The following is a 23,842-nucleotide window of genomic DNA, read 5'->3' on the forward strand; positions in this document are numbered from 1 at the left end:
ATTTTTTTTGTTTGATATCAGATATTTGTATAACATAGTATTTTACAAAATAGTTCCAGAAGACCCTAAAGTTGCCTACTTCAATATCCACAAAATAACTGGGAAAGAGTGCGAGACAAATTTTGCAAGTGTAAAAGAACACTTGTTAAGTGTCTACAAACTTAAAAAGGGCACAAAATATTTTCTTGCACCCTTTTTTATAGGTAATATATATTTTATTGTTTATAAGTGTATTCAAGTTAATTTTCTTTATTCTATTACACTATTTTTTATACATTTCTTTTTTCTAGCGCCCATTGGGTTTTGTTTATCGTTTCTCCTAAGGAACGAAGTGTTTGGATTTTGGATTCGACTTCGGTTAAGGCCCAAAAGAATAAAGATGATTATCCTCTTTCGAGAGCAATAGAATCTTCTTTTGGAAGTGGACTTACATGGACCATGGTTCAAGTATGTTATGAGTATTATACGGATTAATTCTCTTGTATTTTATACAATTAAGTGATTATTTTAGTAATTGATTTTTTTCTTTTAAATTTAATGCAGTGTATGCAACAAGACGGGTCTTGGGAGTGTGGGTTCATGGTGGTTTGGTTTATGTTCCAGTTTGTTTTAAAGAAGCGATTTCATTTTCCAAACAATGTAAGTATTCCTTTTAGAATTTAGCATGTTGGGGTTATCAATCCGAGTTTAAGGTTGTATTATTCGTGTTTTGTGTTTATTTTTGGTGTTTCGGGTTAACTAATATATGTTATTTGATTTCTGTTTAGATTTGGACCCAGATAACAAGCGTAACACAAGAGGAAATCGACATGTTGGTTGAAAACATCATGACACGGTTTTTTAAGATGGTAGGTTGGTTGAATACGTCATGATGTATGCAGTTTTAAGATTGATAGCTTATTTCTATAGGTTAGGTTAGTGTTGTTATTGTTAGAAATAACCTGTTGATGTGGCCTCACGGATCATTTGGTAACATTACCAATATGACATAACTAGTCCCCGACAATTACTTGATGGCAGTAATTGTAAATATTGATTAGTTTAAGGGGCAATTATGATTTCCCTTTAGGTACCGTTAATAGAGAATAAATAGAGTTTTTATAACGGATCACTATTGATGACCATTAATCATTGATCTTTATATATTGATAATAACTGGTGATCAAAAATTCTAGTAGAACACCAATATTAAAATACTAAAATTCTCTCTAAGGTGATCCATCAACCTAAGGTACCATAACGGGAATCATGGCCTTATCTTCGTCTTCAAAGATGACCACTCCCACAAGTAAGTGTCTCTAACTTGGTATCTATATTTACGTTATGATTGAATAAACATCATTAGGTTCTATATTTTGACCCATGTTGTGACGACCAGAACTTTCGAGGTTAGTGTCTTTCTATTTGTGATTCCGAATCCTCGCTATTTCTTCACGTGTTCTAGTGAGTCTGTTAAGCGCATGTGAATTTAATAGGTCTACTTAGCGTATATGGGGTTGGGGGATGCGAATGGGTGTGTAATGGATCAGTTCAGGTCTTGTGTTCTTTGGGCCACTACCATGTTATATAGACTTTGCCCAAGCTATTGTTTCCTAAAACATGACTCGGCCCAACCTTTTTCTTCGTATATGTGTGCGTAACACATGAGTTGTATTACACAACTCTTCCCAATATTACAAACCCTAAAGCACCTCCTGAAGTCGACGGCGACCAAGGGAGTCTCGCGATCTAGGGAGTCTCATCCATCGTGTCTAACAATAATCATACCTCGGCTCGGTTAGTGTTAATATTATCCCTGTTGAATATGTTTGGTTGCTTGTGAGTATATGCATGTGGTTAAATCAATATTGTATATGATTGCTGTTACTTGCCTGATTATATCGGTCCAATAGTTTGTAGGATAATGGTTTGATAGAAGTGGAATACTTTGAATAAAGAGAATGGCAGTTGTAGTTTTGATATAACCGAATCACGTGCACCGTCCAGAATTAGCCAAAGATATTAGTCTTATGTGGAATAAATGATATATGTGTGTGGCTTGATGATTTCGGCTGATGTGATGTCCCAATACATGAGTGTCAGTTTATGTATACATATTAACAAAGTTGGCTGGAAATATTCTATAATATTTAAATGGTTGTCAGTATCACATGAGGGTTGGTCTACTCAAATGATAGTTCTCTCTAAATTACATGACAAAAGTTAAAGGTCCAATGAGCTATCAATTGTTGCTGGCCATTATCTTGATTCCCTTTAATTCATATTCAATTCTTAGTAGATACAGTGGGCCGCCCATATTTGTTGAACACACACATTTAATTCATGCCAATTGGTTGGTTCCCCTTTTGTCACTAATAAGATAACAGGTAATGATTATGTTGAATACTGTCATAAATAGTGAAATGATCTATTTGAATATATGTTGAACACTGGTCAGGTAGATCATAGGTAATGATTATATTGAACACAGGTTCGATTGTGGACTGAAAATATGCATATATTCGAATTAACAAGCAGTGGGTTGGGCCACGCATGCTTGGTACACGTTAGGGCCGCGACATGTGTTGAGATGGGGCCTGAAGTCCAACCGAGACAGGTTTGGGCCCCGCAATACATCTGTCTACCCACTTTCCTGTCATACATTGTGTCAATAAACCAAGTTGTATTAAGAACTATTTGCGCTAATGGGCCGGATACAAACCTGGATGATTTAATCCAGTGGGGTCAAGGGATTAGTGAAATGTATCGATTTCATAAACTTTGTGGATTGTGTTAATTAGGTCGAAATCATTAACTGGTTATATATGATTCGGATCTTGGCTACTTGTACGATATAATGAGCTATTACATGGGAATTGTTGTGTTATGCTAACTAGTAAAAGGGATTAAACGGGTAACATGAACTTACATGAACTATTATGTCATACACGTCATGAGTGATCAATCTGTGTTACAACTTGCTTTAATAAGTGGATTTTGGTGTATGAATCTGATCATTATCGGTAATCATATTAGGATTGCGCTGAGCAACTGCGAACACATATTTTAACCTTACCGAGCAAACCCAAGGTGAATTCACTACATTCGAGCATGCGTCCCAGTGGTTGGGGACAGTCAGTGGGGATCCCGTGGAGGGATAAGTCTTTTGGGTAAAAAACGGGTATATTGGTTAATATTCTCACCTATCATTTTTGTAAGTCCCTTATTATGTTACCTGGAGGGTAACGGGTATTAGTTGGTAGCGCTACTTAGGTTTGGCACCCTCACACCGCTCCTAGAGAGGACGGATGTGAACTAATGACCCAGTCGTGGCCCAGTACTAGATAGGAGTACGTGGGAAGGGCAGTCATGTATTTCAGGAGCCGTCTTGTTCGGAATTGAGATATTAACAGTATTACTTGCTTATGTTAATGAACTGTTCTAAACACTTGGTAACAAACATTTTCATAAACTGTGAACTCGCCAGCTTTGTCTGGTACACTTGTTACATGCTCGCAGGTCGTTAGGTGATTGGAACAGGAGCTTGTTGGCTTGAGAGCAAGAGTGGTCATGGTCATGCTGAGGACTTGTTTATCAAACACTTATTTATTATGATCGTTTAGTATTTACTTTATGGAATCTTTACGCTTCCGCTGAACTTATGGTTTTGGATAACTTATGATTGGGATTTCAGTATTATTAAACAATGGAACTTCATTTTAAACTTGTGATTCAATGTAATTGGTGGCTCATTGCTAGTCGTCACACGCCTAACATGGACACTCCCTAGGTGGTAATTTGAGGGTGTGACACATGTTTATAGATATAATCAACATGTGCTATCAGAGCAATGTTGATTATATCAGGTTGATCATATAAATCGATTTGTTGCCATATTTTATGTTTCGTGATCTTCTGACCTACAAGTTGATTTAGAAGTTAAATCATGTAAGTCAATTTGTTAATAATATCACGAGCTCTTTTGAACAATTCAAATAACTGGCAATCATGATGTAATGGCTTTCTTATGGAAGTAAAATACATTCATTTTCAAATGATTCATTCTGACACTCTTGATAACCGAAAATATATGGGATACAATCCAAAACAAAGAATTGTCATTTTAACTATATTTACATCATCTTGAATTGCAATTGATGGTGATTTTAATTAGTGACATATTTTTAATTGTGTTTTGTCTATCGGGTTTCACAATACTCTATTGCAATTCTTTATTCAATGTGATTAATTAGTGAATTAATGGTATATTAATTTTATATTTATGGTATATTAATTTTATAAATGCATGAATCAATTCTATTAATTCTCACATAAATAATTTTAGTCTAAGCAACGTTTTAGTTGCATTTCATGAATTGAATGCATGAATCAATTCTATTAATTCTCACATAAATAATTGATTGGAATGATTTTTCTTATGAATTATTAAAATACTAATATATATCTGTCTTCATTCACGATTATGATTATTAGCAATTTTAGTTCATATACATGAACTATGTGTGTTGAACCTTAATTGATGGGTTTAGATTGCTATGATGTGTTTTATATACGGTTAATTGATTAGTCATTATATTTAAAATTTGGTGCATTGCCTTATGTCGATGGCTATCAAAACTAAATTGTATATATTTGTTGGTGTGAATCCTATCTCCAATTTCGCATGGCTCATTTAATTTATGAAATTAATTAATTGATTTTTTTGTATGATCCACAAAAATTGTATATTAAGCTTTCGCATGTGATATTTTGTATAAATTATTTCTGCATAAATTTTCGCATAACGTTTATACGAATTCGCATGCCTTATGCTAACTTTTGGAAGCCTTATTTTATTTGGTTTCGTATGACCATAACTTGCGAATGGCCCAACTTTAATATATGTCATTTTATGTTATTATGTGTATTATTGGATAATGAACCCAACAACTAATTGTTTAATGACATATATAATGAATTATTAGCCTAATTTACATAAATATTTCATTTCTGGCCCAAAGGTGTTATGTTATATTTATGTTTTTACCTTATTGTGTATGTATGTTCATCATGATACATGAATTTTGGTCAAAGCCAAAGCGAAGCTAGAGTTCATGTAGAACATTGAGACAGTCTATATTTATGTGTGTTCATAATATGTGAATTTTGGTCAAAGCCAAAGCGAACCCAGAGTTCATGTAGAACACTAAAGACGGTCTATTATTTATATCGTTCATAATGCTGAATTTTGGTCAAAGCCAAAGCGAAGCCAAAATTTAGGTAGAACATTAAGCCGAGGTTTATTATTTTATATCGTTCATCATGCGTGAATTTTGGTCAAAGCCAAAGCGAAGCCAAAATTCAGGCAGAACATTAAGTTGGTTTTATTTATTTATGTTCACAATACATGAAATTTGGTCAAAGCCAAAGCGAAGCCAAATTTCATGTAGAACAATGAGTCAGTCTATTATGTATGTTCATAATGCATAAATTTTGGTCAAAGCCAAAGCGAACCCAGATTTATTATAGAACATCAAGACAATTTGTTATTTATGTACGTTCATAATGTCTGAATTTTGGTCAAAGCCATAGCGAAGCCAAAATTCAGGTAGAATCTTAAATTAGTCTGTTATTTTGGTGTTATAGTAGACTATATCTTCAATATAATAATTTGTGTATGCCTTACTTGATTACCCCGTAATGTAAATCACTCCAAGCTTCTTCTTAGGTTTGTATCTCATCTATTTCATCCACTCTAATTTCAAAACCTAAAATGTTTTGCTTACTAAAGAGTTTCTACAAAATTTTCTCTTGTTGAGTTGTTGATTATTTACACATGGAAATCATTACACTTTTTCGGTGCATTACGTATAACTTTTCCATTAATACCATAAGTTTCCTTAAGAATCAACTATAACACTCAAGAGTACCAAAGAAAAATGAGTGTGTTGATTAGCAGCATATGTACAGGAAAAGGAATGCATGAAACTGGAAAATTAGATGATGTTCATCTCACCGCCACTAAACCTGAAAGGAGGATACTTTTAAGATTCAGAGATAGTGTACAACTACTACTTCCAGCTATAAGTTTCTTCAAAGGAAAGTCTCACAATAGGTTTATGCCATTAAACTAGGCATGAGCATCGAGACTATCCATAATTCAATGAAACAGCTGGCTAAGATAAGTAGTAAGATATTTATGATATTTAAGTCTGCTAATGGTAATATTCTAACCAACATATGACCGGTTGATTCTAGTTCTATGTGTTTCCTTACTAGAAATCAACAAATAATTAATATGAGAGTTAGTGGCAAAATTTTATGTTAAGACTATAAGAACCATAATAAACTATTTTATAATTGGGCTTAATGATACCTTATATATTCTGTAGATTATTCAGAATTTAGTATGAATATAAAAGTTGCATTATGACAGTTGTGAGGTTTGCATGGTTAAAACAAAGTCACTTTTACCTTAAACTCTCATATTATTTGTTATCTCAATCTGGATAGAAACCTTATAAGATAGAACTTGATGATGCTACGTTTTTCACAACCTTTTGTTATCATGAAAATGAAAATTTAACAAAAGAAAAATGAGACTTACAAATTCCATCCATTAAGACCAAATTTCATGAGAAATCATGACTAGTATTAATGAAGGATGAAATATTATCAAATCTCATTCTTAGAGACTTATGAACATGTGTATAAGCCTTAATATTTAATGGCTAAGGGAATAAATTAAGTTCCATTAGAAATTATATTTCATTGGAACTTATCTCAAAATGGAATATTCAGACATAATTCATTTATCATAATATTTACTTGTATTGTCTTATATGAATTAAGGTATTAAAGAAATTAATTCATATATACTATGATTCCTTCTAAATATGTCCCCAAAATTTTTATAACATATGGACATTAAGGAAATCAAGTCTAACATATATGACATGTTCCCACAGCACATACATCATTGAAACTTATCTTGTAGCATTCCTATAGATCTAAAAGGTTAGTGGGAGTATTAAGTGTCTTAATCTTAATTTGCGAAAGTTGCAAGAGGTGGGGGAGTGAAAACTTGTTATTACCTCAATTTGCACCTCTTGTACAAGACATTGCTCCTTCACAACTTTTCTCTTTAAGAATATACTGCTACTCTAACAAAAGTTTCATTGTTGCTTAAACGTGGGCACACTCAGATTTCTTGCCAAAATTGTAATCCTCAAACAGAGAAACTACAATGAGTAACTTCTTTAATTTGTTTCTCTATTAGAATTTATTGGTCTTCTAATGTTGACCATAAGCATGCTAAATTGTTAAAGATTTCTAAGTCAGTGGGAGCAGTCCTTATCAGGATTTGCCAGAAGTGCAAGAGGCGGGGGGAAGATACCTATTAAATTTTACTCCGATTACACCTCTAGCACACCATACTGCACCAACTCTTACACACTTAGAATCTTGAAAGTGATAGCAACTTAATCAAGAGTTAATCCATAAAACTGAAACTCTTAATAAACCTAATAATCAACTAAGGAGGCCATCTAGGTTTAAAAGTCTACTAACTTTGATGATTATGTATCCTCCTTGACTGAAGTTGAAATGGATTTTAGAAAGTTTACTGATCCTACCTCTTCTAATTAAGCCATTAGCATCAATCAAATTTCTAAATGTAATAAAATTGTATTAGCAAATTTGATTTTAACGTTTGGGATTTGGTTGAATTACCTAAGGGTGTTCATCATTAAACAAAATCTGAATGCAAACGTTAAGACGCTAAAAATATGATTGATTGTTAAAGGCTATGCTCAGAAGAGAATTATTTATCAAATAATCATCTTACCTTTCTTACAAAATGTTTCTTTGAGGATCATTGTAGTTCTAGTGGCTTATAATCATTTAGAGCTACATTATATGAACATTAAAACAACTTTCCTTAAACAAAGATTTACATGTTCATAAAACAACCTGAAAGTTCTAAACTGAAGGTCAAGAACACTTACTTTGTAAGTCAATTAATTCCATGTATGGGTTTAAGGCAAACATCAAAATGTGATGAAATCTTAATGCATTCTTTTCATCAAGAATTAAGTGGATTTATGTGCCTACCTCAAGATGAGTGGGAGCAACTAATGTAAACTTATCCTTATATAGATAGCACTTTTTTGGATAAGTATATGTTACACAAGTCAAATAATTTCTCACACATATTTTGATATAATGAATCTCGGAGATACCACTTACGTGAGAGCTATCAAAATATACCGAGATAGACCCAACAGGACATTAGTTTCGTCCCATAAGCTTTACTCTAAAGCGGGCTCTTACATGTGTAACAAACAATATAGCTCTCCTTTAGAGGATAAAATGATAAATGAGATTATTTCCTTATGCTTCATTAATTAGAAGCCTTACGAAGGTTCAAGTCTATACTCGTTCAGATATTGCTCACATTGATGAAAATTAGACCACTATAGATTATCGTGAAGCATCTTACAATATCTTTAAGAAACGAGAAAGACTATAAGAAGAGGTTGATTACACTTACCTTGATTTTGTAATATTCAGAAGAAACTAAAAGTCAATTTGGGGTGATCCTTATGTCTACGGACAAATTTGTCTCATGGAGTAGTCATAAGAAACTGATAAAACAAAATAAGTTATATTGACATAATATGTTGTTAATTAACAACGCAGTTGTCAATAAATGTTGTTGAAGATTTATTAGTGGGCTCATAAACTTGTTAACTCCATATAAATATTATATTGAAGACTTATTGTAAAAAGTCAGCTACCTTATTTCCTCGAGCAGTAACAGTTCGAGAGGTGCTGCATTAAACTTCGATACAAAATTATTGTTCGTTTATGAACAAGAAGAGGAACGTAAATACTTGTATCGAATACATTTACATTCATGATATGCTTGCGGATCCGATAACTAAGGTCTACACCCAAAGTCTTTTTAAGAGCTCATAATAAAGACGGGTTTTACTTAAGGCCATACATAATAGCATATCATACATATGAATGATTAGTTATTATTTTCCTCAATTATACAATTTGTTTGTCTATAAATACGTATGCGCACCTAATGACGTATAGACAAGAATTATACAAATTAATTTTAAAGGGCTTACCTCAGTCATTTTGGTCTTAAATTTACGTATGTTTAGATTTGGGGTTGTAACATGATTAATGGGGGTCTTGAGTTGAAAATAACTCAATGACTGTATTTTTCTGTTGCAATTTCAATTTGAAACATTGATTAATGTTTTAACTTGGCCAAACTTACTTATACTTATCACAAATGATCACTCGGCCAAGTGGGAGAATGTTAGAAATAACCTGTTGATGTGGCCTCACAGATCATTTGGTAACATTACCAATATGACATAACTAGTCCCCGACAATTACTTGATGGCAGTAATTGTAAATATTGATTAGTTTAAGGGGCAATTATGATTTCCCTTTAGGTACCATTAATAGAGAATAAATAGAGTTTTTATAACGGATCACTATTGATGACCATTAATCATTGATCTTTATATATTGATAATAACTGGTGATCAAAAACTCTAGTAGAACACCAATATTAAAATACTAAAATTCTCTCTAAGGTGATCCATCAACCTAAGGTACCATAACGGGAATCATGGCCTTATCTTCGTCTTCAAAGATGACCACTCCCACAAGTAAGTGTCTCTAACTTGGTATCTATATTTACGTTATGATTGAATAAACATGATTAGGTTCTATATTTTGACCCATGTTTATAGATATAATCAACAATTATTTGAACAAGTTTTGTAAATTTTGGAAGTTATTATATTTTGAACAACTTTTGTAAACTTTGGAAATTATTATGTAATCGAAAGGTTCTATGATATTGGCTGAGTTTTGTTTATTTTAGTTCTTGCTATGTATACACTTTTCTAGCTAGCCATTATTTTGAGCTCTTCCATTACCCATTATTTTGAGCCATCATTACCCATTATTTTGAGCCAACATTTTGTTTTAGGCATTATTAATTCTGGGCGCCCAAAATCACAAATATTACACCCCAAAATACCACCTGCGGAATTCACCGTGGGGCTTGTGACGTACCAGGATCTAGCCACTAATCACATATAACTAACAGTACTATAATAAATTCGAAATCCGATTCAACTTGAAAAGTGAAATTCAAAACATCTAGTTAAAACAATATAGGTTCAGCGGAAGCATAATTATTGTTCAATCAATTCAACATCATTTTTTTATAAACATAAGTAAACGTTAAATGTCTACGCAAGTGTCATGACCCATGACCACACCAGCTCCCCAGACTGCAAGTTCCATTCCGTGATACATTTGACGACCTGCAAGCATGCAGAAAAAGTGTATCATGGTTGTCGTGGTGGTAGTGATCATGGTTGTCATGGTGATAGTGTGTAGTGGTAGTGATCATGGTTGTCGTGGTGGTAGTGTGTAGTGGTAGTGGTGATAATAGTAGTACATATAAAGCTAGGCCTCTATGTTTAGTTATGTTTTGCCATGTTATACTAGGTATTATATTCTTTGTTTAGTTTAGGTAATATTACATTATATTATATTACTCCCTCCGTCCCATTTTAGATGTCATGGGACCCACATTCACACAATTTAAGAAATATTTGAGTATTTTATTTTTTGAGTTGTAAAATGACAATAATGTCCTTAGAAATGACAATTAAATTGGGACAACAAAAAATGGAAGTTTGTAATGGTAAGGGTAAAACTGGAAATTATATTTACATTTTTGGAAATGACAATTAAATTGGGACAACCAAAAGTGGAAATTTGGACATCTAAATGGGACGGAGGTAGTATGTTATATCATGTGAGAAGTGGAGGGATTTTTTTTGGAACTTTTTCTTCATCTTATTAAGCACGTATTTTAGTCATAGTAGAAGTTTTCTCTCATAACAGACGTTTGTAATTGTATGTATATTAATCTATAAATATAACTATTAAATATTTTTATGTAGCATATTTTATAATATTATTTTTTACAAATATAAGAGTTTCTATATTTTTTAGAGTTAATTACACAGATGCTCCTTATAATTTATTGAAGGGAACACTGTTGAGTACTAACTGAAAATTATATAAGGGTATTTTAGTCATTTTACCCTGATTTAACAGAAAAATTAACAGCAGTTAGCCTTAATACTCAAATGTGTTACAAAACCGAAACTATAGAACCTGTTAAAAAAAAATAAGTTAGTACTCAAATGTGTTACTTTTAATAAACCACATGGACTATCTATGTAATTAACTCTTTTATATTTTGGTACCTACAATTTCATATTATTTGTGGAATAGTCACAACACATATGGTGTACCTTTATTACTAGACTCTACTCACTACTCACATTGTATAATCATTATTTGTTGTTTAAAACTATTTGTTAAAGCGCTACCACATGCATAATACCATGACTTAAATGTTACTTTCAATCAAAATCTTTTCATTAAACGGATTTCAATTCATCTTTCTATCAAAATGGAATAATAAATAAAATCCGAGAAGTTGTGTGCACGTCAGATGCCATTGCATGTACTATTTCGTAATTTCACAATGTGAAATGAATCTAATTACACTAACACTATATATCAAATCACATCATTGGAAAACACACCCATTTCTCATTCTCGACGCTCCTCTAAAGAGAAGGTATACCAAAGCTATTCCGACTTTCATACATTCAGAATCTTCAATCCAACCACATCTCTCAAAGTGTGCTGAAATCGACATTAACAAGGAATCACAAACTGAGTCGACTTCAAAGATCAAGGTATATTAGTTACTCAAATTCTAAATACGATTATCATCCACGAGTTTGTGTCCTTTTATATTCGGTTTCACTAAATATGTTTTTATTGTTCATAAAGAGCAAACAATTGGAAATCAATTGATCAAATCTAGGTTTTAGCATAACAAAAGTTGACCGTTTCACATAATGTGACTTTAGATGCATGTTTTGGTATGTGTTGTTCCGACTCAAGAATTACATCAAACAAGTTCATAGCTTTTAATTGTACTCTTATATCAACAATTAATTTTTGTATAATTATTTTCTTATTTTAATTCTCGAATCGATTATTTTTATCAAGGATCAAAATCCAACTATCAAATATTCAATAATAATTAATTATTCATGATTTGTATGTTTGAAGTTACGAAATCGGTATAAATTTATTAAATTTATTAATCGTGATTTGAATATAGAATCGCAGATTCAAAACGTGCAAGCCAGATACATGTCTTTGTACAGCCCCTTTTCCTCTTTACCTTGCTATGACCGTTTTATAAAAAAAAAAAAAATTAATTAAATCGCAATAAACAAAGTTTTTTTAATACTAATATATTTTTCAAAATACTTATATTTTTTTATTTTTTAACCTATTTTCCTTTAAAATTTAAAATCTTCAAGACCATAGATTTAAAATTTATCAAAAAAGGCGATGTATCTTCTTTTCCTCATTATCCCCCTTCCTTTTCTTTTATTTATAAAAGTAAAATTAATTAATTCAATCACACTATAAATATATATTTTTATAAAACTAGTTGATTTTTTATAAAAAAATAATATATATTAAAAATAACAATCATTTTATTTAAATTAGTAACTTTTTGTACATTAAATGCTCATGTTAAACATGTGGGTGATGTAGCGCAAGTTAGCACACTCAATTCCAGTCACTACAATGCCCTGTAATCTGGACGAACCCATTTGTTTTCGATCAACATATTCTTACAAAGATCTGTTGATTTTGGTTGTATTTTTGTCAGTAATTTCTTGTTTATTTTTTGTCTGTAGACGGTAATCTAGGGTTTATGTTGTTTTGTTGTCAAGAATCATAAATTGTTATTGTTTAATCATTCAAATGTGTCTTTTTCTGATATTTTTTTTGTGTTTTTTCTCTTCAGCTCTGCTATTAAAAAAATAAAATGGTGGCTGAAAAGGTGATGGGACCATGCAGGAAAGAGGTTACACCAGTGAGTAATGTTTTTATTAGTTTGTTTATCTATTAATGATTTTTTTTAATCTTCAATAAAAGAAGAGGGTTATGACAGACGGTTTTGAAAAAGATATGTATTTTTTATTTTATAAAACCCTTGGTATAAAACTGGGTGAAAATTTCTTACTGGGTTAAAATTGCGAACGTCATAGTTCGGTTATAAACCATGAAAGATCGCAAGTGCAAACTGGTCATCAGTTTGGTTTTATAGGTCGGTTTTTGACGGGATGCTTATCCGGTGATTTAGTTGGCTCAAAAAAATTATATTTGAACTTTGAAGTGGAATTATTGGGCTTTATGTTATCTATATGTATTTTATCTTAAGCTTTGGCTGCTATACAACATTAAAAACTTCGTTTAGGTATTTTAGATTAAGCTTTTATTTTTATTCTGGTTATTTTGGATGGACAACCTTTTTTAAACTTCTATTTTTTGGCATCCTATTTAAGTTTGTATTACGAAAAAAAAACGAACTTGATTAAATTTCGACGACTTCTATTTTTGCACTTTTATTTTATATACTATTCATTTTAAATAAAGGCCCAATAAAGCCTAAACCATAAAACTAAACCGAAACCAAACCATTAGTAATGGTTCTGTTTTAAATCTCAAAGATTTTGTTTTTGATATAAAAAATCGTTACCAGCGGCTTAAACAATAAGCCGTCAAAACCGGCATGCGAACACCCCTGATTGAAACATGTAGACAATAATTAAATAATAAGGTTTTGGGTTGCATAATATAGCCCATTATTAAACATGTAAGCTCGGACACGATCGGGTTAATAAACAGGTTGACTCGTTAACCCGCTTAACTGTAAAGGTTTTATAAAAAGGTTATGGTTATATATTGAGCGGTTATTTAAAAAGTATTAATTTTCAAAGTTTGACTCTTAGATTTTTAATTTTTCATTTGGGTTTTCGGTTTGCCTTAACAGTTGGTTCTTTTTTTTTTTTCATTTTTTATGTAAATTTTCACATTGATATGTGGTTTACCTATTAATTTATGAAATTTATTGCGTATTTAGGCCAAACCAACCAACCAAAGTATCATTGTTCAATCATCCTTGTCTACCAAACTCAATTTCTATATAGAATATGTTATACCATAAAGGCCCAATAAGTCCAAACATGAAACCAAACCAAAGCTAAACCGTTAGGAACGGTGTGGTTCCATATACAATTATCAAAAATCGTTACCAACAGTTTGGCTCATTGTTTAATTTAAAAACCATCAAAGCCCGGACTGTGAACATGATCAATATAGAGATTTTTGTTTCGAAACTCATTTATTTTATTATTGCTACTTTTTCACTTATAAAGTCTCTTTTGACCATTTTATCTATTGGTATGCTAAATCATAATTTTCCAAACATTATCAATGGATCATCATATTACAACTGATTGTTTGATTATGATTATCAAATTAATATCATATAATCACTCTCAAAACACAAATCCAAACATTTCCTTATAAGTTGCATCACTCACTCTTTTCACAGTCACCTATTAGGAGCAACTTTAGGTAGATATATGATTCGTCTTGTGAGTTTAAAATATGTAGATTATACATAATCACGGTTATTGGCTAGGACAGAAAAATAGATTTTTATTCAAAATGATTGCGATTATAGGCTTGTGACAGTTGATTGATATTAATTGTTTTAGTGATGTGACTGTTCAATTTGTTTTCAAATAGCCATAGAGTTCTATTCTCAGTCCATCTAACTCACTGATGTTCACATATTCTGACTTGTAGAATACTTTTGATATGCAGCAACTTGATTTAACTTCTGCTGTCAAAAAGCTTCATGTATTAAGTTCAAAAGATCTTGGCAAGCTAATAAGAGATGCCAAAAATGGTATCATTAAATATACTATAAATGGATCATCTATTGAGGTTGGTAGATTTTATTTTAATTATAATTTTAATCATTTATATTATTTAATTATTCATAAAACTTTGCTGAGTGTCTATTTGTAAATGTGATTTACATCTTGATGTTTCAGATAAATGTGGAAAATCTAGGAAGACTTCTTGTCCAGCACATAAAAGATATTGTACCATCACTTAAGCCAGATGAGCAGCATTTCAAAAATTTGTTAAGTGGTTTAAAGTTATTGCATACTCTATGTGATATTGCATCCCACCACTCAACACTTGCGCGGGTTAGTAATTTTTTTTCAATTTATCTATACCACGGAAACAAACATGCTTTCTTATTTTGTACGAGAAAGTCCATCAACCAATTTTGAAGTCTTTATATCTGTAAAAATATACGAAAAAGTCCATCAACCAATTTTCAATTTAATTTTATTCTGATTTGGTACTTTTTGAAGTCTTTAAACTTGTAAAAATATACGAAAAGGTCCATCAACCAATTTTGGTATATCAAAGTCCCTAAACTTGTCTATAATGCACGTAGTTATTTAGTTAGTTTCAAAAGTACGTGCATCATGTGAGACAAGTTTAGATGCAGTAGGAAATAACTGTACTTATAATACTTATTTTCATATGCTATTTTTTAAAAAATCTTTTGTCCTTTTCATTTCAGTAACTAATTTTTCATGCTGTAGGTTTTCGTTGAAGATATGGTTGTACAACAAGAGATGCTTAATACCATATTTAACATGATTCGTGCTCTTAGTCAGTTAGGAAAGGTTTAACTCTTTTCTTTACATTTTCTTTTTTTTTTTTTTTTACTTTTTTTCAAAAAAAAAAAAAACTTTGTTAAATAGAACTGAAACATAACTTTGGTGTTACAGAAAATTAATGGTCTAAGCCAGATGGTCCTGTACTCAGCGCTGTTGTCTAATAGTATGTATTTACTTAAAGCCTTCATTTCGTCAGAGTGGAAAGACATCGCTGATGTTCTACTTGCACATCCTGAGGTGACACAATCTTTATATTTGCATTATAGCTTTTTGTATTGAAATCTTTTGTCGAAATGGGTGGCTGATGATTACATTTGTTTGTCAGGTTGTCGACTTCACAACGGCAGCTCTTACTGCTGTCCGTTTAACTATTAATCTTCTTCAAGCGAAGCCGACAACACAGTGTATTAACTCTCGCATGCAGTCCAATAATGAAGTCTACTGTCTCTTCCATCTTTGTGAATCATCTGTACAGTTTATTCAATCACTATGCAAACAACTGTTATTTCGGGAGCGCCTCGTTGAAAAGAAGGTCAAATAAAATAATAGCTTATAAACGAGTCAAATGGGTCAAAGGGTTGACCAGAGTTTTTTCTTCTTCTCAATGCTTGAAACATCCTAATCATTTACCAAAGTTTTTTTTTTTTCTTCTTCCTATATATTTAACACTGATTATTTTATGTTGTTCTCCAGGAACTATGTGGAGGAGGTGCTGTTTTTCGGTTGGTTCAAGACACCTTAAACCTGCCACAGCATGATGATCCAATTCTTGAAAGTGTGGTTAATAGGCTTAAAGCAAAAGTTTTATCTATCGTAAGCGTCTAGATATTATTGTATCATGTTTTATTTTGTTCAATGCTTTTTTAGTTACTTTCAACGATTTTTTCTCCAGATGCTACTTCTTTGTCAAGCCGAAAGCTCATCTTTCGTGGATATGGCTTCCAGCACCCCTCAAAGCAAGGGTTTTGCTCAGGCAACAGTTTTGAAGGTTAACTTTTCAAATCTCTTATAATTTAGATTTTTTTGAAAATTATTAGTGGACATTATGCTTATACATATACAAACTTCTTTAGGTGATTGAAGAGCTAGATACGATGTGTGATGGGGATTTGAAAAGCCAAACAAATGGACTTTTGCTACTTAATGCAATGAAGCTAACAGAAATATTCTCTGGTGCTTCTGGATTCAAAATTTTCATAGTCCGTAACTTGGTAAGCTTTTATAAATATGTTTACTTATTTGTAGGGCTGCAAAGGAATGTTCAGCGAGCTATTCGTGAACCATTCAGCAGGAAGTTCGTTTGTGTTCGTTCGTTTAATGAATGAATGAACACGAACAAGAAATTTCTTTTGTTTAGTTAAATGAACGAACATGAGTGCTTTCACAACTTTGTCGAATTTGTAAATGTTGTTGTACATCCATGCAGACAGAACTTTTGACCCGAGTGCTTTCACAGCCTCAAAGAGAGTTCTTATCCACTTGGTGTTCCTATGATCCTGAGCCTGCTGAAGAGGAGATTGTTGTGGATTTTAATCCCACATTAGCAGCTGGTCATGTATTGGGTTTGACCTCAGAATTCAACGTCCAACATTCTACTTGGAGTAACTGTCAGGCTCCTCAAACGCCTTACGCGATTCAGAGGTCATCGTTACTGGTCCAAGTTCTAGCCAATCTCACATGTTACCCCGAAGGTAAATAATCTAGCCGATTTTTACATGTGAGCACAACTTTATGAAAAAGTAATTGTTCTCATATATATCATCACTTCATCAGTATATGCATTTGTTAACGGTCAAAACAAATAACGGGTGAAAACGTGTACTTTTGATACAGATTCTTTCTAAAGGATTAGTATGCCAAATATTCTGATTAGAACGATTTAGCATGTTCTTGACCAATATCTCTCTTTGTGCAGAGGACAATGCTGGCTTTATCAATGGGTTTCTCGAGTGCTTGCAAACGGAATCTTCTGAGTTACCTGGTGGTGCTGCTGACAGAACAGATGCCGCAAGAAAAAACCTATGTATATATTTCGATTTCAACACTTCCTTCAACTGATAAGAAGTTAGAGATGCCAAGATGGGTGGGTTGGGTAACGGGTCACTTTTCACTATTGGCCGGGTCGGTTGACCCATAAACACTTTCTTGTGCATTATGATATGGCTGAAACTATCCACACACCCTATCTGCCTATTTAGACACCCTTTGCCTCATATATGCCTCGTATAGGCCTATACGAGGCATATAGGGTTACATCAAACTCAGTGTCTGACTCATGTGAGTTCTGGTTTGACTGCTCCTATATGCCTCGTATAGGCCTATACGTGGCGTATAGGACCCCTCGTATAGGTCTCATATATGACCTCTGCCCCATATATGCCACGTATAGGCCTGTATGGGGCGTATATAAGGTTTTTTTTAACAAACATTTTATACAATATTAATCGTTTTAGCAAACTTTTATACAAAAACAAGTTTTCTATTTTAAATAAATAAAAATAACAAGTACATGATATGATACAACACCTGTATAGGCCTATACGAGATCTAAACCACACCTATAGTCCTATGCGAGACCTATACTACACCTACAGGCATATACAAGTTATTATAATTAATAATAGTTTTTTTTATAATTAATATTAGAGTTATTATAATTAACATGAGTTTTTATAATTAATATTAGAGTTATTATAATTAATATGAGTTCTTTTATAATTAATATTAGTGTTATTGATATTAATATGAGTTTTTTATAATTAATATGAGTGTTATTATAATTAATATGAGTTTTTCATAATTAATATTAGTGTTATTGATATTAATATGAGTTTTTTATAATTAATATTAGTGTTATGGATATTAAAAAGAGAAAACAAAAAAATTAAAAATATATGCCCCATATAGGGCTAGACTAGGCGTATAGTGGGGTCCAAAAGACCATTATAGCCCTGTTTTGCCCCCAGTTTAGGCCTAATTCAAGGGTAAATTGGTAATTTACATTATATACATACGCCTCATACAGGCCTATACTAGGCATATAAGAGAGGCAAAAAAGACCATTATAGCCCTGTTTTGCTCCCAGTCTAGGCCTAATTCAGGGGTAAAATGGTAATTTACATTATATACATACGCCTCATACAGGCCTATACTAGGCATATAAGAGAGGCAAAAAAAGACCATTATAGCCCTGTTTTGCCCCCAGTCTAGGCCTAATTCAGGGGTAAAATGGTCTTTTTCGAGTATACGCCCCATATAGGCCTATACGAGGCATATAAGACAAAATATGACATAATCAGAGATTCTCTTGGAAATTGAAAAAGGTTATACGCTACGTATAGACCTATACGAGGCGTATACGAGGGTGTGTAAATAGGGACTAGGGTGTGTGAATATGTAGACCCTGTAATATTCTATATAAAGAACTTGAAGTGTTGGTTTGTAATCATAAAAACGATATTATTTCAAAAGTAATCTAAATTTTTGAATAAAACAATTTAGAGGGTCAAATGTTTAAAATATAGATGCTTGGTGGCTTCAACCTGTTTGACCCGTTGCCCTTTTAGCTATTTTTTATTCGGCTCATTTGAGATAAATACAACCCCAATAAATGCATAATGCGTATGTATTTATGTCATCATTATAAGAAATAAATGTGGTTTGTTTATATAACATCTGTGTGTTGCAGATTCCTTATCAGCTTATGCAGAATCTATGACGCCTAATTATCTACAGGAAGAAAATGTGAATGTTCTCAGGTGAATTTTTTTTGGTCAGTTTAAGTAACTTTTTATGAACTAATGTGTTAATTATGATTACAAAAATAATATTATTATAATCATAATCTAAATCTTTAAACAAACGATTTATGCTGTTGTATACATTATAAGTATAATTCATCTGACTTATGGTTATTTATATATCAATGATACTGAAACAGGTGGTTCATTAGTCAACTGGAGAAACCACCTACACCTCAAAGCCCATCTTCAAATGAACATGACACAACAGGTAACCATGAAGAGGGCCCATCCGTAACACTTCCGATTAAGAAAAGGAGAAGAAGCAGAAGGATAGATTTAGGTGAAAATAGTGGGGATCCAAACATTGAACCATTTAATAGCAGCGTCACAGAGGTTGAAGAGTTTCGAAATGAGGAAACACACCAAAAGAACAGGAGAAGAAGCATAATGAATGATGAGCAAATTGATATCATTGAAGAGGCTTTACTTCATCAGCCTGTTTTGCGGATGGCAGACCGTTCTTTACATCGTTTGGCCGCTGAATTGAGTCTTCATGTATGTAACAAATTAATACTTTTTAGTTTTTGATTTAAGCTTTCTATTTTTTTATTAAATCTTTTTTTTTTTTAATTTTGAAAATCTTCTTTTGCAGGGCTCAGAAGTTACCGCAACCCAAGTAAAGAATTGGTAAGAAAGCTTGTCCTGAATTATTGTTTAATAGAATATCATATGTGGTAGTCAAGAATCTGAAGTATACCGAATTTTGTATAGATGAAAAAACGACGCATCAGTTTGGTTTGGCAACGGGTCAAAAAACTTAACTCCCTTAAGTTATTTTTCACCACTAGTGAGAATAAACTCAGTTGGATTATTATTCGCCAAAACAGCCAAATTACATTATTTAAGTCCAATTTGCATTTTTTTTATTGTTGAACTATTTTATTTTATTATTGATGAACCTAATTTTATCATTGCTTTTTATGAACTATGTTATATTTAATTATGTGATGAACTATGTTATTGTAAATAAACAGATTCAGTATAGTTAATACTGCTATTCATTAGTAATGCACTTTGACCAACTCAACCCATTCGACCTGTTTTCTTTTTAGCTATTTTGTTTTTAGTTTTACGCATTTTTACCCATTAGAGATAAAGCATAACCCAAATCAACCCATGCATATACCATCAGGTTGAGTAACCGCAAGGCCAAACGAGCCCGCGAAGCTGCTATGGAACTCACCCAAGACGTTGCAGTCCCCACAAATCGTTTTGAACGTAAGGTTGGGCAAACTGTTATGTTCACAGATGCTGGTGGTGAAGAGATCGGAAGAGGAAAGATACATCAAATCAGAGGTGTATGGTTTGGAAAGAATTTGGATGAATTAAAGCTATGTTTGTTGGATGTTACGAATCTTGAGGTGTGGGACGGCAGCCCGCTCCCGCACCCAACTGATATCATGACCACATTTCTTCAGGCGAGAGTGATCCTTGGTAAAACAAGGATATTGTGGGATTCCAGCCGACTTATTTTGATCAGTCAGTAGATGACTAGATGACAGATTAACATTTCTTCCTGGTATGTATATCTCTCTGTCTATCTATCTATCTATCTATCTATCTATCTCTCTCTCTCTCTCTCTCTCTCTCTCTCTCTCTCTCTATATATATATATATATATATATATATATATATATATATATATATTATATCATAGGTGTCAAAGGCGCAAGGTGATCAATGGGGCGCGCCCCAAAGGGCTATTTGACAACACACATATATATTATATATATGTTGTAGTGTGGATATTTGAGTAAATGTGGCAATATAAGGTTATGTTAAATCCCTAATTAATGGGTTTAAACATTAATAAAACTAGCCTGAAAGGAAACAGGTCAAATGGGTCGAAAGTGGCCCAAACTGTATTTCTAATAGATTAAACTTCTTTATCCTTTCATTGAAAATTTGGATTATTACTGAAACAATGTCATTTTATAATCACATTTGACACACTATTTATTTATAATTTTTGAAAAATGACCCATTTCGACAGTTGAAAATTATCAGTTTTGACCTATCACCCAACTAGGCAAGCGGTCGAACTGGTGATTTATTAAGAAAAGTTAGATTATTATTTTAACAATAGTGTTGTTGCCCATTTTGCTACCTCTATGCATAACTAAGTTATACTGACTGATCTATATACTTTTCTAGACAGTTAAAGTCAGGAAACATGTGTCACAGCTGCTGGGAGGAATCCATTTGCATAGATAGTTGATGCATAAAGAGATGGAACACTATTTAGGAACTTGCTACATTTCAGTTTAAAAATTAAGGGTGTTGTAGTGCATTTTTAGTTTCTGTTCTTTGAGATAAACTCAGTTTACAACTTGTATTTTATCAAGATTTATATATATAGCATACTCTGCACTACTAGAAAAATTAAAATTTCTGACACCATTTTTCCTAGGAAATGCGTCACAACTCGCGATTTTCTACGAATTTGTGACGAAATGCATATGTAGGAAAACCACTCGTAGGAAACTGGTTTCTTACGCATTTTCTACGCATTTTCCTACCCATTTCTGACAGAAAAGGGCTGTCACAAATTGCTACACATTTTCTACGCATTTTCCTACCCATTTAACAGAAGTTAATTTTTAATTTTTGCTACACAATTGTCACGAAATTTAATTTTTATATTTTTTCTACACAATTATCACGAAATTTAATTTTCTACTAATTTGTGACGAAATGCATATGTAGTTAAACCACTCATAGAAAACTGGTTTCTTTATGCATTTTCTACGCATTTTCCTACCAATTTCTAACAGAAAAAGGCTGTCACAAATTGCTACGCATTTTCCTACCCATTTAACGGAAGTTAATTTTTAATTTTTGCTACACAATTGTTACGAAATTTAATATTTTTTCTAGTTTTATTCTATTTATAAAATATCCGAGAGAGCGGATACAAAAGCAGATAAAACCAAAAACTATAAAAATTCATTAACATTAATCATAAATTTATACAAACTTAAATACAAAAAATGTATAAAATCTACGAGCATAAAGAAAATAAAATTACATATCCGACACACAAATGGTTGAATCGCATTCCCAATCGAAATCTAAATCCAAATGGCAACATAGATTCATTCTTGCTTGCATATCCGACACACGGATGGTTGAAGTGGAGGTGCCAAGCAACATGTCAACAACTTCTCCATTGATGCCGATAAATATCAGACAATCATCTTTTTACAAACGCAACACAACAAGATTAGCCTGTATACTCTAAGCTAAATGAACAAGATCCATACTCTAGATCTGATATAGCATCCGGTTTACTGAAATAAAAATTTCTCGCAAACAGGAGGGTTTACCGTGAAGTTTGTCGGTCGGAGATAAAGACCGCCGCCGTGAGCGGCGTCTCCGGTCGCCGGCCCTCGAAACATCATCGTCTTCATCTGATCTCGTCACTGTCGTCGTCGTCGGCCACTGTCGTCGTCGGTAATCACCATTACCGAAATCGTCATCGTCGATTATTATCTTCACCGATCCCGAAACCAACCCAAACCCAAGACTGGAACCCAAACTCAAACCAGATCGGAAACAAATTTAAAACAATGAAAACACGAACCCGGAACCCAACATCGTCGGAGACAACGGCGGCACTGCCGTCGTTGCTCTTCGTCTCCGCCCTCTCTCTCATCTCGTGCGTCGATGTGCGTGTCATCGGCCAAGGGGGAGTCTCCGGAGCTCCGGTCTTCGGTCGCCGGAGAGGAGAGTGGACGGAGGAAAGGGTGCTGTCTAGGGTTGAAATGAGGGAGGGCAGGAGATGAAGAGTTCATCATCTCTATCTTGTATGTGTGTCATGTGTTTGTCTGGTTTCAAAAAAAAAATAGTGATTATAAGGTTAGAGGGTATTTGAAAGGGAAAAGATCATGGGAGCGGCTGTGTAAAAATTGAAAGGATCTAGGGTTTGTTACCATTTATACACTTAGGGTTATTTTCTTAATGGGCTTGGGCCCAAGGCTCACAAGCCCAATCCTCGTATTTAAACGGCCCGTTACTTCTACGAGATCTATTTACGAACTCGAGCTCCACGAGACGTCTTAAAATAAAATTTTAGATTTAAAAATATATGAAGTAGTATCGGTAGTCGTTGTTGTCGTGTTTTAACCGTTGGTTACGTAAAAAAGCGCGTAATCTTCGTCGTCGCTCGTTTCTAATCCGTTTTTCGATTTGGTTTCGACTGCGGATATTAAAATAGAAAGCGAATACGATTTTTTTTTTTTTTAAATAGAATTGCAGAAATACGAGGCGTTACACCTAATCTCATTCGTTTAAGCGGCCCGAACTTATTTATGAACCTGTTTTTAAAACCCGAACACTCCGTAACGTTGTGGAATAAAA

The 23,842-nt window shown here is 33.0% G+C and overlaps 2 protein-coding genes and 1 long non-coding RNA gene across 3 annotated transcripts; 2 read left to right on the top strand and 1 right to left on the bottom strand.

Moving 5' to 3' along the window:
• Positions 1–438: 438 nt before the first annotated feature.
• LOC110892897 (nodulin homeobox-like) lies at positions 439–17,738 on the top strand. Its single transcript, XM_022140032.2, has 13 exons — positions 439–447; positions 544–639; positions 768–848; positions 14,803–14,925; positions 15,036–15,194; positions 15,603–15,686; positions 15,792–15,917; positions 16,006–16,212; positions 16,374–16,493; positions 16,573–16,668; positions 16,754–16,891; positions 17,107–17,371; positions 17,596–17,738. Exons 1-13 carry the CDS (start codon positions 439–441, stop codon positions 17,736–17,738), a joined length of 1,647 nt encoding a protein of 548 aa, XP_021995724.2.
• Positions 17,739–19,377: 1,639 nt separating this feature from the next.
• Positions 19,378–20,996, top strand: LOC118484698 (nodulin homeobox-like). Its single transcript, XM_035980540.1, has 4 exons — positions 19,378–19,438; positions 19,621–19,978; positions 20,076–20,110; positions 20,616–20,996. The coding sequence occupies exons 1-4, from the start codon at positions 19,395–19,397 to the stop codon at positions 20,968–20,970; spliced, it is 792 nt and encodes a 263-aa protein (XP_035836433.1). The 5' UTR covers positions 19,378–19,394; the 3' UTR covers positions 20,971–20,996.
• Positions 20,997–22,497: 1,501 nt separating this feature from the next.
• Positions 22,498–23,378, bottom strand: LOC118484699. Its single transcript, XR_004874087.1, has 2 exons — positions 22,810–23,378; positions 22,498–22,680 (listed from the first exon to the last, which is right to left on the bottom strand). It is a non-coding gene; the product is annotated as an uncharacterized LOC118484699 (long non-coding RNA).
• Positions 23,379–23,842: the final 464 nt, after the last annotated feature.

The sequence above is a fragment of the Helianthus annuus genome, chromosome 12 (genome assembly GCF_002127325.2).
Source record: "Helianthus annuus cultivar XRQ/B chromosome 12, HanXRQr2.0-SUNRISE, whole genome shotgun sequence".
NCBI lineage: Eukaryota > Viridiplantae > Streptophyta > Magnoliopsida > Asterales > Asteraceae > Helianthus > Helianthus annuus.

Bases quoted from the DNA above. Each gene is read 5' to 3' on its own strand.
- LOC118484698 (XM_035980540.1), top strand. From the start codon at position 19,395: ATGACGCCTAATTATCTACAGGAAGAAAATGTGAATGTTCTCAG. The intron at 19,979-20,075 runs GTATGTAACAAA...CTTCTTTTGCAG, and splicing joins CCGCTGAATTGAGTCTTCAT to GGCTCAGAAGTTACCGCAAC. The intron at 20,111-20,615 runs GTAAGAAAGCTT...ATATACCATCAG, and splicing joins GCAACCCAAGTAAAGAATTG to GTTGAGTAACCGCAAGGCCA.
- LOC110892897 (XM_022140032.2), top strand. The intron at 16,669-16,753 runs GTTAACTTTTCA...AAACTTCTTTAG, and splicing joins CTCAGGCAACAGTTTTGAAG to GTGATTGAAGAGCTAGATAC. The intron at 16,892-17,106 runs GTAAGCTTTTAT...ACATCCATGCAG, and splicing joins TTTTCATAGTCCGTAACTTG to ACAGAACTTTTGACCCGAGT.